The sequence below is a fragment of the Alnus glutinosa genome, chromosome 1 (genome assembly GCF_958979055.1).
Source record: "Alnus glutinosa chromosome 1, dhAlnGlut1.1, whole genome shotgun sequence".
Taxonomy (NCBI): domain Eukaryota; kingdom Viridiplantae; phylum Streptophyta; class Magnoliopsida; order Fagales; family Betulaceae; genus Alnus; species Alnus glutinosa.
In genome coordinates, this window is record NC_084886.1 from 9,513,675 (window position 1) to 9,528,553 (window position 14,879).

At 34.0% G+C, this 14,879-nt stretch overlaps 1 protein-coding gene across 1 annotated transcript; it reads right to left on the minus strand.

The window, feature by feature from the left end:
- Window positions 1–146: 146 nt before the first annotated feature.
- On the minus strand, window positions 147–14,313 carry LOC133871370 (15-cis-phytoene desaturase, chloroplastic/chromoplastic). Its single transcript, XM_062308815.1, has 15 exons — window positions 14,069–14,313; window positions 13,243–13,526; window positions 13,025–13,157; window positions 11,982–12,070; window positions 10,264–10,321; window positions 9,789–9,944; window positions 7,863–8,011; window positions 5,852–5,971; window positions 4,528–4,741; window positions 4,339–4,441; window positions 3,849–3,896; window positions 3,097–3,142; window positions 1,864–2,051; window positions 1,463–1,625; window positions 147–520 (listed from the first exon to the last, which is right to left on the minus strand). The coding sequence occupies exons 2-15, from the start codon at window positions 13,462–13,464 to the stop codon at window positions 461–463; spliced, it is 1,749 nt and encodes a 582-aa protein (XP_062164799.1). The 5' UTR covers window positions 13,465–13,526; window positions 14,069–14,313; the 3' UTR covers window positions 147–460.
- Window positions 14,314–14,879: the final 566 nt, after the last annotated feature.

Below are 14,879 nucleotides of genomic sequence, written 5' to 3' on the forward strand. Positions count from 1 at the left end.
TTCATATCACTTGTTCCAGTGTTCTATCTCTTCTTAATCAGGGCTTTCAGAATAGCTACAATTTCTTTTTTCTTTTCTAACCAAGAATACCTTTCCCATATTGGGTCGTCCTATCAAGTGCAAAACATTGTAAGGGGTACATGGGATTAAGCACACAAACTGAATAGAATTATTTACTTTCACCTTAATTGCATTGGCTGTTAGATACATCTTTGAGAACAAATTATGTACACTTACAGCAGCAAGATAAGCATCATATAAGTATAATAACAAAAAGGATATTCTTATCCTGAAAAGATCCACTATCAGAGAGCTCGATATGTTGTCATTGCATATAATCCCTCGGGGGCAGAAAAGATATCCTAAATGGTTGATATGCCATTGATCCAGAAGCCATAACTATTCTTTAATGATCCTCAGGAACCATGGCAAAATTTACCTCCATTTCCAAAGGTTTTTGTCAAGAAACACTTGCATGAGCCAAGCTTCTTTGTCCCCGAGCAACAAGCAACTCATAATCCTGCATATTTCAACATGAGGACTATGTAGTACATATAATTAAGCACCCAAAAAAAAATGCTTGTCTCTTTGCTTCTATATATATCTATCCTTGTTTTCATTCTAACTAGTATGTCTTTTTCCTGATTCTTTTTTCCCCTCATTTTTTGGGAGGCAAAAGGGGGGTGGGGAGTGGGGGCTCTCTGAGGGATTAATGTGAAAATAAAGTTTTAGTGTATTTTTCAAATTTCTCAGACTTTCTTGGAGACAGAGCACCCCTTGCTGTGCTGTATCAACCATTGTACTACAACAGCTTTTGCATCCAACAACTCATTGCCAACTAATTTTCCTCTACGCTTGGAAAAGGCAAGGCTCACATGACGTAGTGTTATATGCCTTTTGTGTGTCTTGAGGTTTTAGGGTCTAGTGGGTTTGTGGGTTTCTTTTTCTTTTTTTTTTGGCTGGTTTGGTGGTTCCTGTGTACTTAAGGCCGCCTTACGCTTTGTTTTAATAAAAGTTTTATTACTTATAAAAAAAGAAATTTAACCTTCAAGCAAATAGGTTCTTCCCTAGTGCTATTACATGGGATAAGAAGAGATTCCTTTTTAAGTTTCCAAGAAATTTCAATTAAAAAGAATAAAAAAAAGAAGGAAAGAAATGGAAAAATGAAACTCTTTGTAGAGTGAAATTCCCAAGAGACAAAGTCGATCTTTATGGAGTGAAATTCCCCAGAGACAAAAATGAAGGAACAAAAGTACATGTTATGTATTCACGAATTTAATTTCGATAAATGTCTACTAATATGACAAGATCTGAAGAAAACAGGTTTCTGAACCTTTTTGTTTTTGTTTTTTTTTTTTTTTTTTTTCTTGAAGAAACTCTATCATAATACACTAAAATCAGCATTTTTCCAAATATGATAACCATATCATATTACCTTTTATAGTACGTATGGTAAAATTACCTGTACAATAGCCTGTGCGCAAAGCTTTCCTGACAGAACAGCTCCTTCCATTGAAGCCAAATACTTCTGTTTTGTGTAGTCACCAGCTAAGTAGAAGCCCTCAACAGGAGATCTTTGTAAGGGACGGCAAGGTTCACAATCTGGAACAGTTTTGTAAACAGACCTGAGACATTTATCAGTTAGGTTACGAAAGGAAAATAGAGTAACAAATTGACTACAATTTATACTACACTTAAAAAATTTCAAATAAATAGTCTTTAGACAACAAGTCTCCAGTTCAATGATATTACTTGTTACATTGCTCTAATCATATAAAGGGTACTAAATTCTTACATCTATAAATGCTCATTATTAATGCAAGGGAATCCAAAAGATCCAAATATCAGGCCGTTTAGTCAAACCTTGGTGTTTTAACAACGTGGTACTTTACAATCTTTGCTTTGCTCTGATCCGAGGAAATTTCATCAGGAAAGAGTTTTGCAAGTTCCTTCATTGTAGCATCAATAATATCTGAGTCACTGCGTGAAATCCATTCTTCTGCAGGCGCAAAAACCAACTCCAGCATAGATTGGTTTGGGTTGTAATATTCCTGCATAGACCAATCAATCATGAATTAACAAATACTAATGAAGGAAAATTAAATTATTTCCAAGCTTAGAATATATGAGGAAATTGGGTGAAGGGATACCTGTGAATTTTTAAAATCAAGAATACAAATACAGACACAGATAGGACAACAATCCAAAAGTAAAAATAAAGTCTTTAATGGCCACTATGCCATGTATAAGTCATACTCATATATTTCTTATGTTGTACCATACCAACCCAACTGCCCATATGTTCTTAAAACACTTGACAGAAATAGCAACCTTCTCCCCCCCCCCTCTCTCCTTTTTATAAGTAATTGAATATCATTAAAAATCGCAAAAGGTGCAACCCAGGTACATAAGAAGTATATAAGAGATACACCTAGTCAGAAAGAAAAAAGATCAAAAAAATCATGAAAACCAAGCAAATTAAGATAGTCTAAAGCAACAACTCAGTGGTAAGAGTGTTGAAGAAGAAAGACTTTAGTTCCACCACTGTCCTCTCGCAGTCTTCAAAACTTTTATCATTTCTTTCCCTTCAAAAAGACCACAAAAGGCAAGACGGAACCATCTTCCACACTGTTGCACTTTGAAGACTGACACACAACTCTTTCTAACAAGCGAAAAGGTCTACCAATCGTCTAGGCATAACCCAAGCTAACCCAACACGACTGAAAATAGCACTCCATAAGACACTACAATCTCACAATCTCACAATGAAGTAGAAGATGATTCATACACTCCCCACTCCTCTTACATATACAACACCAACCAACCACAATGAGATGCCGCTTCCTAGGTTATCCATGGTGAGGATATATATTCTCTAGGGTAGCCGACCAAGCAAAAAATGCTGTTCGCATGGGGACCTTATTAAATTTGCTGCTTTCTTTTTTCTCATGGGTAGAAACAAGAATTTCAATTAACATCCACTATTTTGGTTAGGACACTATTTTATTTCAATAGTGAGCTTGCATTGCATGAAAATATTAGCATTTTGGCGGATAAAGTACATAAAAAAAAATATATATCAATACCAGTTTTTACCTTACATGTTACTGACATGTCAGCATACACACTGAGAAGTTGACTTCTGCATGGGGAAGGTAAGAAAATATCCAGAAATCAGATGGAGAAGCAAAATTGATTAAATCATTAGCCTAAAGGAACTCTAACTGGAAGTGAAGAAAAAAAGAAAAACCTGTCCTATCTCAGGTAATCAGGGTACAAGGGAAAAAAACAAAAATAATATAACAAAAAAAGGAAAGAAAATTCTTAACAGATATAAGACAGTAAATAATTTCTCCATTCCTAGAAAGTTTTGTAAGCAAATCTTAATTTAGCAGTGCTACAAAGTTTTAAACTGGATTAAAATCAGTAAGCATAAAATGATCTTCTAGCTTTACACTCAAAATTATCATTACCCAGAATGGTTGTAATACTGACTCCACTTTCTGAAGAAAAAGCTCACTTCCGTCATGCAACCTTAGTATAATTATTAATAATGTTCTGAACTTCCCTCTTTTTGTTTTATTTTTAATTGGTAATTACAAACAAGTGGTGGGTCTCAAAGTTACGAACTTCCTTTCCTTATAAAGGAAGAGGGTGTCATTTAAGCTTGAGCTCATTGGCAATATTCTAAACCTCAAAAAAAAAAAAAAAGATTGCATGAAACCGCTCAGAAGACTAAGCTGTTCAATAGTAAGTCTCACAAAATCTGTGAGAGAGACAAATTAAGCAAACAAAAGAATCATATCTCCACTAGACACCATAATTGATGAGATAAGTATCAGCAGGACCTGCTAAAAAGTAGGTGATCATAGGTGTTCTTCAGTTTCCTGTCAAACCTGCAATTGGCGAAACCAGTGTGCTAACACATTAGCTGTCACTGACAGACATAAAAGGATATGCATTGTCTCCAACCCAAAATGCAACTGATGCATAGCATGACAAAGATTAAAATATTTGTTTATCTTATTAATAGAAAATATCCATCATAAAATCAAATAATTACATTAGTTCCAGCAAAATTCAGAAATATATACAATATGAGAAGGACAATTAGAAAGAATATTCCCAAGTTGTATCAGAAAATCACATTTTCAAAGGCTCGCAATGGATTTCGCATCCTATGTATATTATGTTTCAATAAAGGACCATCTCTAATCATGCATATAGAGGGATTCAACACTTCTTACATGAGAGAGAGAGAGAGAGTGAGAGAGAGAGAGAGAGAGAGAGAGAGAAGCTTTTTATGTTTAGTTAACAATAATAGAATTTGTCACTAACCATATGTGGACATTGATAACTGGAACCCCAACTAATTTCTCCAATCTCTGGAAATAAGGAATCTCTTTCCAGTTTTCAGGCAAAAGAAGCTTCAGGATATCAACTGATTAGAACAGTCAACAATATTAGGGAAGCTGGGACAACAATATGATAAAATTATATGAATCCACATAAAAGTTAGTAGTATACCTGGAGTAGCAAATACATAAGCATCCCCTTCAATCACATTCCCATTATTCAGTAAAAAACTTTTCACTGTTCCATCATGATTTAGCTCGATATTTTGTATCCGTGAGTTTAGTCTTACTTCACCACCCAGTGACTGAATATGATCAACAATCGGCAGACAGAGTCTTTCTGGGGGATTACCATCCAAGAAAGCCATCTTGGAACCATGCTTCTCCTAGAGATGTGTTTTTATAATTCATGAAGTAGCTAATGTCAAGTTGTAAGAAATTGTTCTTCTTTTTATTTTTAATGTACACTACTGACATGTATTTACAACATTATATAAATCAATAGTCACCCACAATGGTAAGAATCATCTCAGTTAATGGTACTAAAACTATTTTTCTGCAAATATATGACAATAAGCATTTCCAAATAAAGTCTAAGATATAAGTCTCGAAGTAGTTAGTGTATTGTATGTTCACGAAGAAACCCTTAGGTTGATCTTTCTAAGTTGAAATTGAAAAGGACCTGGAAATGAATGAAACAAGAAATAAAAATTTGAACATGTTTGGAGAAAAGAAAAAAGAGCTAAAATATACATATGTCATGTACACCCCTATGTAGATACCTCTACCAAGCCAGATCGATGAACAAGTTGGATCTGGCCAAGAATGTGTCAGTGTGTCTTTGTGTAAACACATGAATGCGTATGCATGCTTATCTTGCTCTTGCCAGAACAGAAGCCAAATGCAGCAGCTCAAATATTTTGAATTACACAGCTTTGCCAAAAACAAAAGCTTACTAAACAAAGATGAAAGCAAGTAAGAAACTATATTACTGGGAGGGCTGGGATGAGATTTCAGGTCACCATGGTTGACAACAATGATTTATGATTGTCATCTGAGGTGTTCAAACTAAAATAAAAAAGTAGATTCCTTCAGCAAGTAAAGATTATGATTGCTGACAATATATGAGAAGAAAGAGAAACTTGACTCGAATTGCATACCTTTCCCTCAAAAAAAATTCAACCCACATGGGGTCAGAGCAAGTAAAGCTAAATTACCAAGATGAGATTTCAAAAAATCCAGTGAGTTTAAGGTACTTCAAGAACAATTTTATTCGTGATTGACAAACATTTTTGTGATTATAATTTAATATGTTATGTATAGATTGACACCATTATGTACATGATATATAAGAAGATGAAGAAAATTGATTTAACTTCCATCAACATTATAAATGTTGCAACAAAGAATCGTTTCAGTTTATTTTGTACCAATCTTACGTCTGATAAAAGAATAATAAATTTTTACAATAGCAAGGGTAAGAAAAACATGAATACCTGAAGAAACCGGTTCAAAGCGATCAAGATGCATTGCATTGAAAGTTCATCAGGGTTAATGAAGTTTAGTGCCTTTGACATTGCTATAAATACCTCATCAGTTACTCGATCAGGTATTCCCTGTATTTGATAAAACAATGTGTCATTTGCGAAGTATATACCGACCTCATAGTAGTTATACAAAATTCAATAAGATCAACTAATGAGGTAGAAAATATATGAAACAATTATAATCACTAGTCATTATTCAAATGAATCAAGTCGGCATTGATTTAAATTATCAGAACGTTAGCCATGACATTCTAAAGCATTAAAAATGCATATATTTGTCTTTCGTAATGCAAATTCCATGAATTTACATGTGTTATCAAGAGGGTGTATTGGATTTTATTTTTTTTACTTATCATTCCAATGGACAAATTATCCACAATTTTCATTGGTTCTGAAATTTCTAGAAGCTCTGCAAACTCCTTTCTCATTAATCTGTCCATATTGAGAATCTTGAAATTTCTGGACAACTTATCCTTTGTACTGTAAATGTATCAATTATTTTCGTCAAATGAAGGAATTTTCGGCTTTCTCATGCAAAATTTTCAAAGAACCATTCAAAACTCTTATGAGTATCATAGTTTAGTTCCACGATTAAATCACAAGATACAACCATTTAACATATAAATGTATAGGTTCATCCATTATTAATCACCAATCCTATATCAAAGATAAGAATTGATCCATAGGCCATTATCCTATGACTTGGCACATAACCTGACCTTAAATCATACTCATCCAAGCTTTGAGTCTCACCATTAAAGATACGGTACTGATGGCTCTTACATGGCATTTAGTTCATGGAATTTTTCAAGATTCTCAAGAATCCTAAAAGGATTTCTAGGTATTCCCTAGTGTGGGCAAAAATAGTTCATGGGCATCTCAATTCCCATAAAAATACATTTATGTGAATACAGATTTCCACGAAAACAGGGGTTCCACATGCCCACAATTTTTAAAGTTCTATTTTTTAGTAATGAAACCTCATTATCATCTTACATTAACCCCTCTTACATCTCCCCTTTGTGTGGGGGTATTTGAGAAAATAAAATTTAATTCCTACACAAGTCCCTAGAATAAGCCAAACACAAGAATCTCATATTTTCAAGAATCTTATAAGTTTCCTAATTAAAACAAGTGTGGAAAATAGTTATATTTCTAAGCATCACAATCCCAGAAATCCAGATGGTTTTTTTTGTTTTTTGGATAAGTACCAGAAATCCAGATGTTGATGGGCACATTAGATCTCCTGAACCAAATGCCACGTTAAGGTCCAAAGCACTTGTTGAAACTTATTTAATAAGCCTTTTTCTCTTACCAAGTTCTACTCATGATAAGCCAGGTTATGCGGGTGTTTGGCAAAACACAGAACCACGTTAACTGTAAATAGTATAACAGGTTTAAATTTTTTGTGTTAATCAAACTTTGTAAAATATAAAACTGGTTCTCAATTTGTTAGAACCATAATGAACCAATTCTATAGTTTGCAAAGCATCCTATGGGACTTATAATCTCTCCAAGATACCTACATGATAACCAGTCTAATTAATGCATGTACTCCTAAGCATGTAAAGAATGCCATTCCTCTAATCTTGTGGATCTTGTTAACTTTTTAGATTTTCGACCTTCAATAGGGTGGTTGCTTCTCTTGTATACTTTTCGTGTACATGAGCTTTTCTTCTTCTTCTAATAAATTATTATTCATAAAAAATAAATAAATAAATAAATAAAAATGTAAAGATCATCATGCAGGTGCCAGCTAGGTCAATTGGCAAGTCTCTTGGCTTCATACAATAGATCTGAGATTGAATCCTGCCATCACTTGGTTTGGCAGATTTATACGTAGTGGGAGGGCTTCCCCCATTGTGTTGCTGAGACTTTGTACTAAAAAGAAAAGGCATGACCACTGAAGAAATGAATAAAGGAAAAGAAAGAGAAAGGAGAGGGGCGGGGGGCAATATACCTGCTTTCTCATCCACTCTTTAACATTGAAACCATCTTGAGCTTCAACATAAGACTGTCCACCAAGCATTGCTGGTAAGAGTCCAATCGCAAACTTGACTTTCTCTGGCCAAGTCAGCATCTCATTGTTCTTCAAAATAGCCCATATTCCTGCCGATTACATTCATAAAAAATTTACGACAAACTTATAGTTGACAGTGACATCACTTGCAGATGTTATTTTTTGCAATGAAAATAATATAGGAAGAAAAAATGCTTAGATATACAGAATGGCCTAACAACAGTGTGGCTCACACGCAACAGAAGCAAGAAATAAGATTCACCATCCAATGAGTGATGTTTCTTGCATATATTTGCCACAAAAATATGTAACAATTGCTGCATAGTATGTTAAATCCTCTTATGTGAAACACGCCTGGAGTCCCATGGTTTTAAAATAAACTTCTCATTTTAAGTAAACTTCATAATTTTTTAATCGTGATCAGAAAACTCTAATGCAGTCCATGAATACGTTGCATCCTTATAGTTGCTTGATTCTGAATTTCAATAAACCCCGTTCATAGTTTAATATTGGCAGATGGAAGTTTCTTTTCAACAATAACTGCGTAAGACTTAAAAGAAGAAGGATCTGGTGGTTGGAAATATAATAGAAGTTGAAGACCAGCATCTAGGAAAAAGGATAGGAAATCAGGTTCTCAGTCTAGACAATTTTTGGAATAGAAAATCTAAACAACCCAGTTATGCATCAGGTAAAGTGCCTCCAGGTGTGCTTTCCCAGTATGAGGTTGTCACAGTAACTGAATCAGATATGCAAAAGTATGAATCTTTTATCTGGAAAAGAATTCAATCAATTACATTCTAAAAAAGATAACTTAACATGCTTTACTAGATGATACACGCGCGCATTATGTATGAGAGTACCAGGATTCTCCCTCTTGAATCTCGTTATTCATATTGGTAAATAGCAATTACACAATTGCACCTAGTCACACATAAACTCAATCACCACATTTGTTCTCACCGTTCTTAAAATGATAAGCACATTAGAAAAAATTATGATGATGATTAGGCTAACAATCAATCACCAAATAAAAGCATCTAGGCTAACAATCAATCACCAAATAAAAGCATCTAGCAAGTTAATAGATACAAGAGAATGAGAAACAGCTAAATATTTGGAGATACTAAAGAATGGCATAAAATGGATAATAAAATATACAGTAACAGGTTTATAGTAAATAAATTCAAAAGAAGAGATCAAGAAAACTAGGAACAGAGTTTCATAAGAAGTGAAGGATGTTGGAATTATTTGCTCATAAGATATCTTAAATGTCATAAGTGCTGATAACTTTTTTCCTAATCCTGAGAGGTAGCATACTCCTTTGGGGACTACACCTGATGAAGTGGACCAGTCACTTCTCAGAAAGAAAGAAAAAAAAAAAAAAAAAAAAAGGGATACATGACATGAGAAATATATATCTGTAAAGAATAATGTTTCTTGCACAAAACTCTTACACAAATTTTGCACAACTCTAACTACTTTTTTTTATGATCAACCATTGGATTTGTTTTTCTTACATGTGGTCTCTAAATATTCAATGGTTGATCTTAAAAAAAAGTTGTTAGAGTTGTGTAAAAGTTGTGTAAGAATTGTGCAAGAAACATTACTCATCTGTAAATTGATATGATCACCCTGCAACTACAAATAAAAAATCATTTCTTCGTTTCAATCTTTTCTTTTTTTTTGAGTCGTTACCTGATGATATAGTGTAAGGAGAGTGAGTTCTAATTTGTAGACCAATTCAGAAGCATGGGGTAATCATCATATAAAGGAAGCAACAAATTTTTCACCAACACCAAATATTGATAGTTGCATTAACAAACATATGTACCTTAACTCTTATAATGGTGGAAACAAAATGCTTACCATTTAATGGTGCAGGAAGAACTTCAGGAAAGTCAAATCGGCTGAACTCTCCTGGCTTATTCGGCATTGCAAATATCATAGAATGCTCCTTCCACTGCAACCGATCATTAATACCAAGTTCTCCAAACAGATTCTGCACGTTTGGGTAAGCCCCAACTTGCCAGCAAGAACAAGAAAAAAAAAACAATCAAATAAAGAAACAACTCAGTTTTCTACTGATATAGAAGGTAGAATATAAACATCTAAGTAGAAGATGGATAATAATTGTTGTATAGTTAAAAATTACCACAAAGGCTACATATGAAACTAATAACAAACATCGTGAATAATGATACTACACTAAGAACCATGAAGTAAAAATGAAGAAACACTAGTGAAAGCATTCTAACCAGGTGGCTTCCTCCAAGTCAGAAAGAAGTGAATAAGAAATAGATTTTTAGTCACGAATTGCAAACTAGAAAGTACTAGAACTTACAGAATATATGTAATCCTGTCTCATACCAGTCTCCGTCATCATCTTTCCACGCAGCCACCTATAGTAAAGGGGGACAAACTTTAATAAAGCAAAATATATTCCCAACTATAGATGGAATAATCAAGTTGGAAGCAATCAATTATTGTGTAATAGACCCTTAAATTTAAGTCCTGATTATTAATACCTACGTATGGAAAAGAACATTCTACTTCAGTATTAGACTTTTATTACTATACATAATTCAAACTTTATATATTTCTTAAAGCCAATACAACTTCAACATGAGAGAGAGAAAGACAGAGGTGTAGGGGGAGAGGAGGAAGATGAAAGAAAAGGTTACACTACATAGCCTTTACTTCATTGATATTTTATCTTATATGCAACCAAAGACAATGATGCCAAGATTAGGTGTAAGCCTGCATATGGAATAAAGAATAAACCATCCATAATTGAACAGAATAAGGTCCCCATTACTCTGAAAGTTCAGCACAAATAAGAGTATATGTACAGAAAAAACCCTTGCATTCTAAATTGATATGGAAGATCTATATTTTAGAACAATGTTAGTCCACATTGTGTCTATCCATAAGATTCAATCTAACTACATGATATTTGGAAAACCCATCATGTGGCTACTGATAGGAACCAGATAGGAAATATAATCTTCTCTACCAAAGATGAATAAGGATCCAAAGTTGCAGACATTTGATATATTGATCCAATATTAGATTAACGAAGATTTACCGATATATATATATATATATATATATTTTTATAAGTAAGAGAAATTTTATAAAAGATGAAAGCACCCCTAAGGATACAGGAAGATTTACTGATAATTATTGTGGTAGAGATTACTCAACTATCTAGCTGATAATACTGAATTATCAATAGGCAACCATGCAAATCCTGTGACTGGATTCACATTATTTCTGCCACCCTTTTATTGGCAAATTGTATCTAAATTATTCAAATCATCACTCTAACCAATGGTCTTCATTTGACCCGCACAAATCATCTTTAAGTTGTATCTTTTTCATCTTGTCCTAAATTGGTGCTTCTGTCAGCCTCTCACATACCATCAATTTATTGTTCTATCTTTTCTTGCACATGATTATTCGTCTCAGCATCTCATTTCAGATTCATTTTTGGACAACTTATTTCTGAACTTACCATAATTCGATGTAGTAAAGCATGAATAGCCTTAAAGCTGTCTTCTTATATATTTATTTAAGTTGAAGGGCACTTAATGATCACAAAACAATCCCATGCACTATCAAAGCAACAATGAAAGGGGCTGAGTATCATATAGAAAGAAAAATTTATCTTAGACAAGAGTGCTCAATACCCAGAACTCAATTTATCTTAGAAAAAAGCACTCAATTCACAGAACCTTTTTATATTAGCTTTTCTATCCTCCAGCTTTTTGCCAGTATTAAATGCGAATCTTGGAAAACTTACATATATGATCCTAAAAGAAACTTATGAGTATCGGGGCCTCACTATCAAGCATAACATTTAATCCTTCAATTGAATATAATGAAAATTGAACGCAGCTCATTGAGGCTAAAAAACAAGATAATTTTTTAAATTTGATAAAACACAAAAACTTCTAGTTTTTAAGAAGCGGCAAAGCAAGAAAAAAATGAAGAGCAATCAAGCACCAGTTTGGTGTCAACTCATCAAAAAGTGTGACAAAGATAGAGCAGCATGAAAACCTTTCCTCCTAGAACATCTCTTGCCTCCAACAAAACTGGTTTGTGACCAGCATCTGCCAAATACTTTGCAGTAGATAAACCAGCCAAACCTGCAATAGGTTATAAAATTATAAGTCCAATAAGGAAAAAAATGAAAAACAGTATAAGAAAATGTAACCATCCATGAAAACTAGTATTATTTGACCTGCTAAAAGTACCATCACTATATTGTGGGAAACCTACCAATCACAGAAAAAAGTCAATGAAGGAGGAAAAGATGTCCGGGAAAAAAAAAATATAGAAATTAGACGAAAACCATCCCTAATCAATAAGGTTGAAATAACACATCCCAAGCAATGTGTAGACCTAGATTTACGTCGGTCCAAAAGTTTTTTCCATGCCTGATAGCCATTACTTTAAAATTCCATATCTTCATATCCCAGAAATCAATGATATATGCTCAAAACAATTAAAATCCAATTTTACAGTGATTCTGTGATCTGCTTCAGAGGCTACTCCTCGAAACAAAAAAGACAATTAATATTGCCAAGCATGAAGTTGGAAATTCCTATAGAAGGCAATCCAGTAGTACCAGATAAACTAAATCTTCCATAAACAATATTATTAGAACTCAAATTGAACCAGATACACAGCATTAAAATTTATCACATAATAACAAGAAAAATGTTTATGGCCATAGACTTTGGATTTACAATAAGATAGCAAGTCATCTTTAACATAAGAATTTTTACTTATCAAAAAAAATAAGATAGCAAGTAGCAACATAAGCCTGCTAAGCCCCCTTTAGCGCACACATGCCCATCAGCCAATGTGCATATAAACAACCAAAACCCATTCATTATTAGAAAGATGCGGAGATCTTATGATGATTGAAGTGCAGCAATTTGAAAGCTTGAAAATACCAAGATCAAGGGAAGAAAAAATCAGGCCAACTCAGCTAGAAAAAAGCACAATGTGTGGTTCAATTGGAGAGATATAGGTTTAATATTCTAAAGAGTCAAGAAAAAATATATCAGGACAGAGATTGAACAAATTTTCGTCACCTGCACCAGCAATCACCACCTTCAGCGGTTTAGTTGGACGGGGAGAAGTACGAAATGAGGAAGACAAGTACGCCGCTTCTAAGAAATTAACAGTATTTTCAAGCTCCGGTCTCGGAAAGTCCATACATACCACCTGCATCATAAATAAATAACTAACTTTCCCCAGGCAACTTGATGAGACTTATCTTGAAACCAAATTTGCCCTTACAAACACAAACCTGCAAAGGGGAGACACCCTTCCTTGTCCTTAATCTATAAGAATGTGTACATGGAATTCTCAAACTATGACCCATGGATTCACAACCTCCAAATGCTAATGCATTGGTTCTCTCTGAACCAGTAAGAAATCCACATCTTGGGGCAGATTTCAGAGTATGATTTTCAATCATAGTACTTTGCCACCTCAAGTTCGCGGCCGAAACACACCCGCATATGGTCATTTCACCAAACCCAATCTCAAAATTAGCTTCTCAGCTCAAAATTAACACCAACAGTGAAGACCCTGCAAAATAACCATACCATGAAATTCAATTTTGCGCAAAATCAATATCCAAATGGATTGGTAAAGCGAGGAAGGCAATCCATTATCATTTTCCTAGCGTTTTGAAAGATTACCCACGTCGCTTAAAGAAGCTCAAGATCAATGCGAAATTTCTACTTCCAGAAGCATGAAAAGTACATTGAAAATGCTAATTAAGCACCAAGAAATAAATAATCTCACTATTGCATATTAAGAAAACGCAAATTTTTTTTTCATAAACGGAATTCAAGTGCTTGATAAAACCAGCAGACCATCCCATAATCATTTTGAAAAGTTCTGCTCAGGCTCTTTCTGTTCGGCTAGAGTTTTGGAAAGTACTTCTTGTCGCTGTGGGAAGCTCAAGGTTAAAGACAACTTTGCTCATGGAAGAAAGAAATCAGATAGGATGTTCCTCAGGACACCAAACAAGACAAGACCGGAAGCAGCAGTTCATAACCATCCAATCACAGAAATTCAGAATTCAAGGAAGAACAGTAATCAACATTATAGTGGGTTTCGTTTACCTTCAACAAAAAATGAGTAGCTCAGGTCCAATTCCGAAGAGAGGGCGAGAGCGATGTTTGGAAGAGAGGCGGTAGTGGTGATGATAACTGATATATAGCGCGTGTTTTCAAGTGCTGAAGCTTAGTGGAATTTGGTAAGGCTTCGTGCCTTCGTCCGTGTCAAGTGAGTGGTTTGGCCATTTCCCAAGTTGGCACTTGGCATTGGGTTTGGTCACCGATAACTGATAAGAATATTCTCCAACGGACGCTCAGAAAGGTCGGTCGAGACGATAATATATGTTGTCCGACCGAAAGGATTCTACTACTTTTTTTTCTGTTTATTAAAGTATTTACCATCCTGAACTAGCATTAGATTTTTTTTAACGGTGTAGATTAAATTTTAAATCTTTTATAAATAAAAATAAAAAGTGAAATTAAATTCAAATTGTCCAAATAGAAATCATGAAAATAAAACGGAAGGACTCTTTGAAATAAACTTCCCACTTATCCCATAAATAATAGAATATGATCATAAAATATGTATTATTGAGAAAGGAGGTCATAAAATATGTATTATTGATAAAGGAGGTGATTGTGGCTTAGATTCTCTTGGAAAAAGTAGGTGTCACTCGTTGGATAATAGTATTTCTAATTTAGATTGGTGTGAGATCAAAAAATTACTGGGTTGCATTTGAACTCGATCAATCCCTATTATGGTGTTTTGAGAGTTCATACATTAGCATTAGAATAAAAATAAATAAATAAGAGTATATCTTATTCGAAAGTATTTAATAAGGAATTGAAAGAAATGTTTTATTAATAATCTCATTGT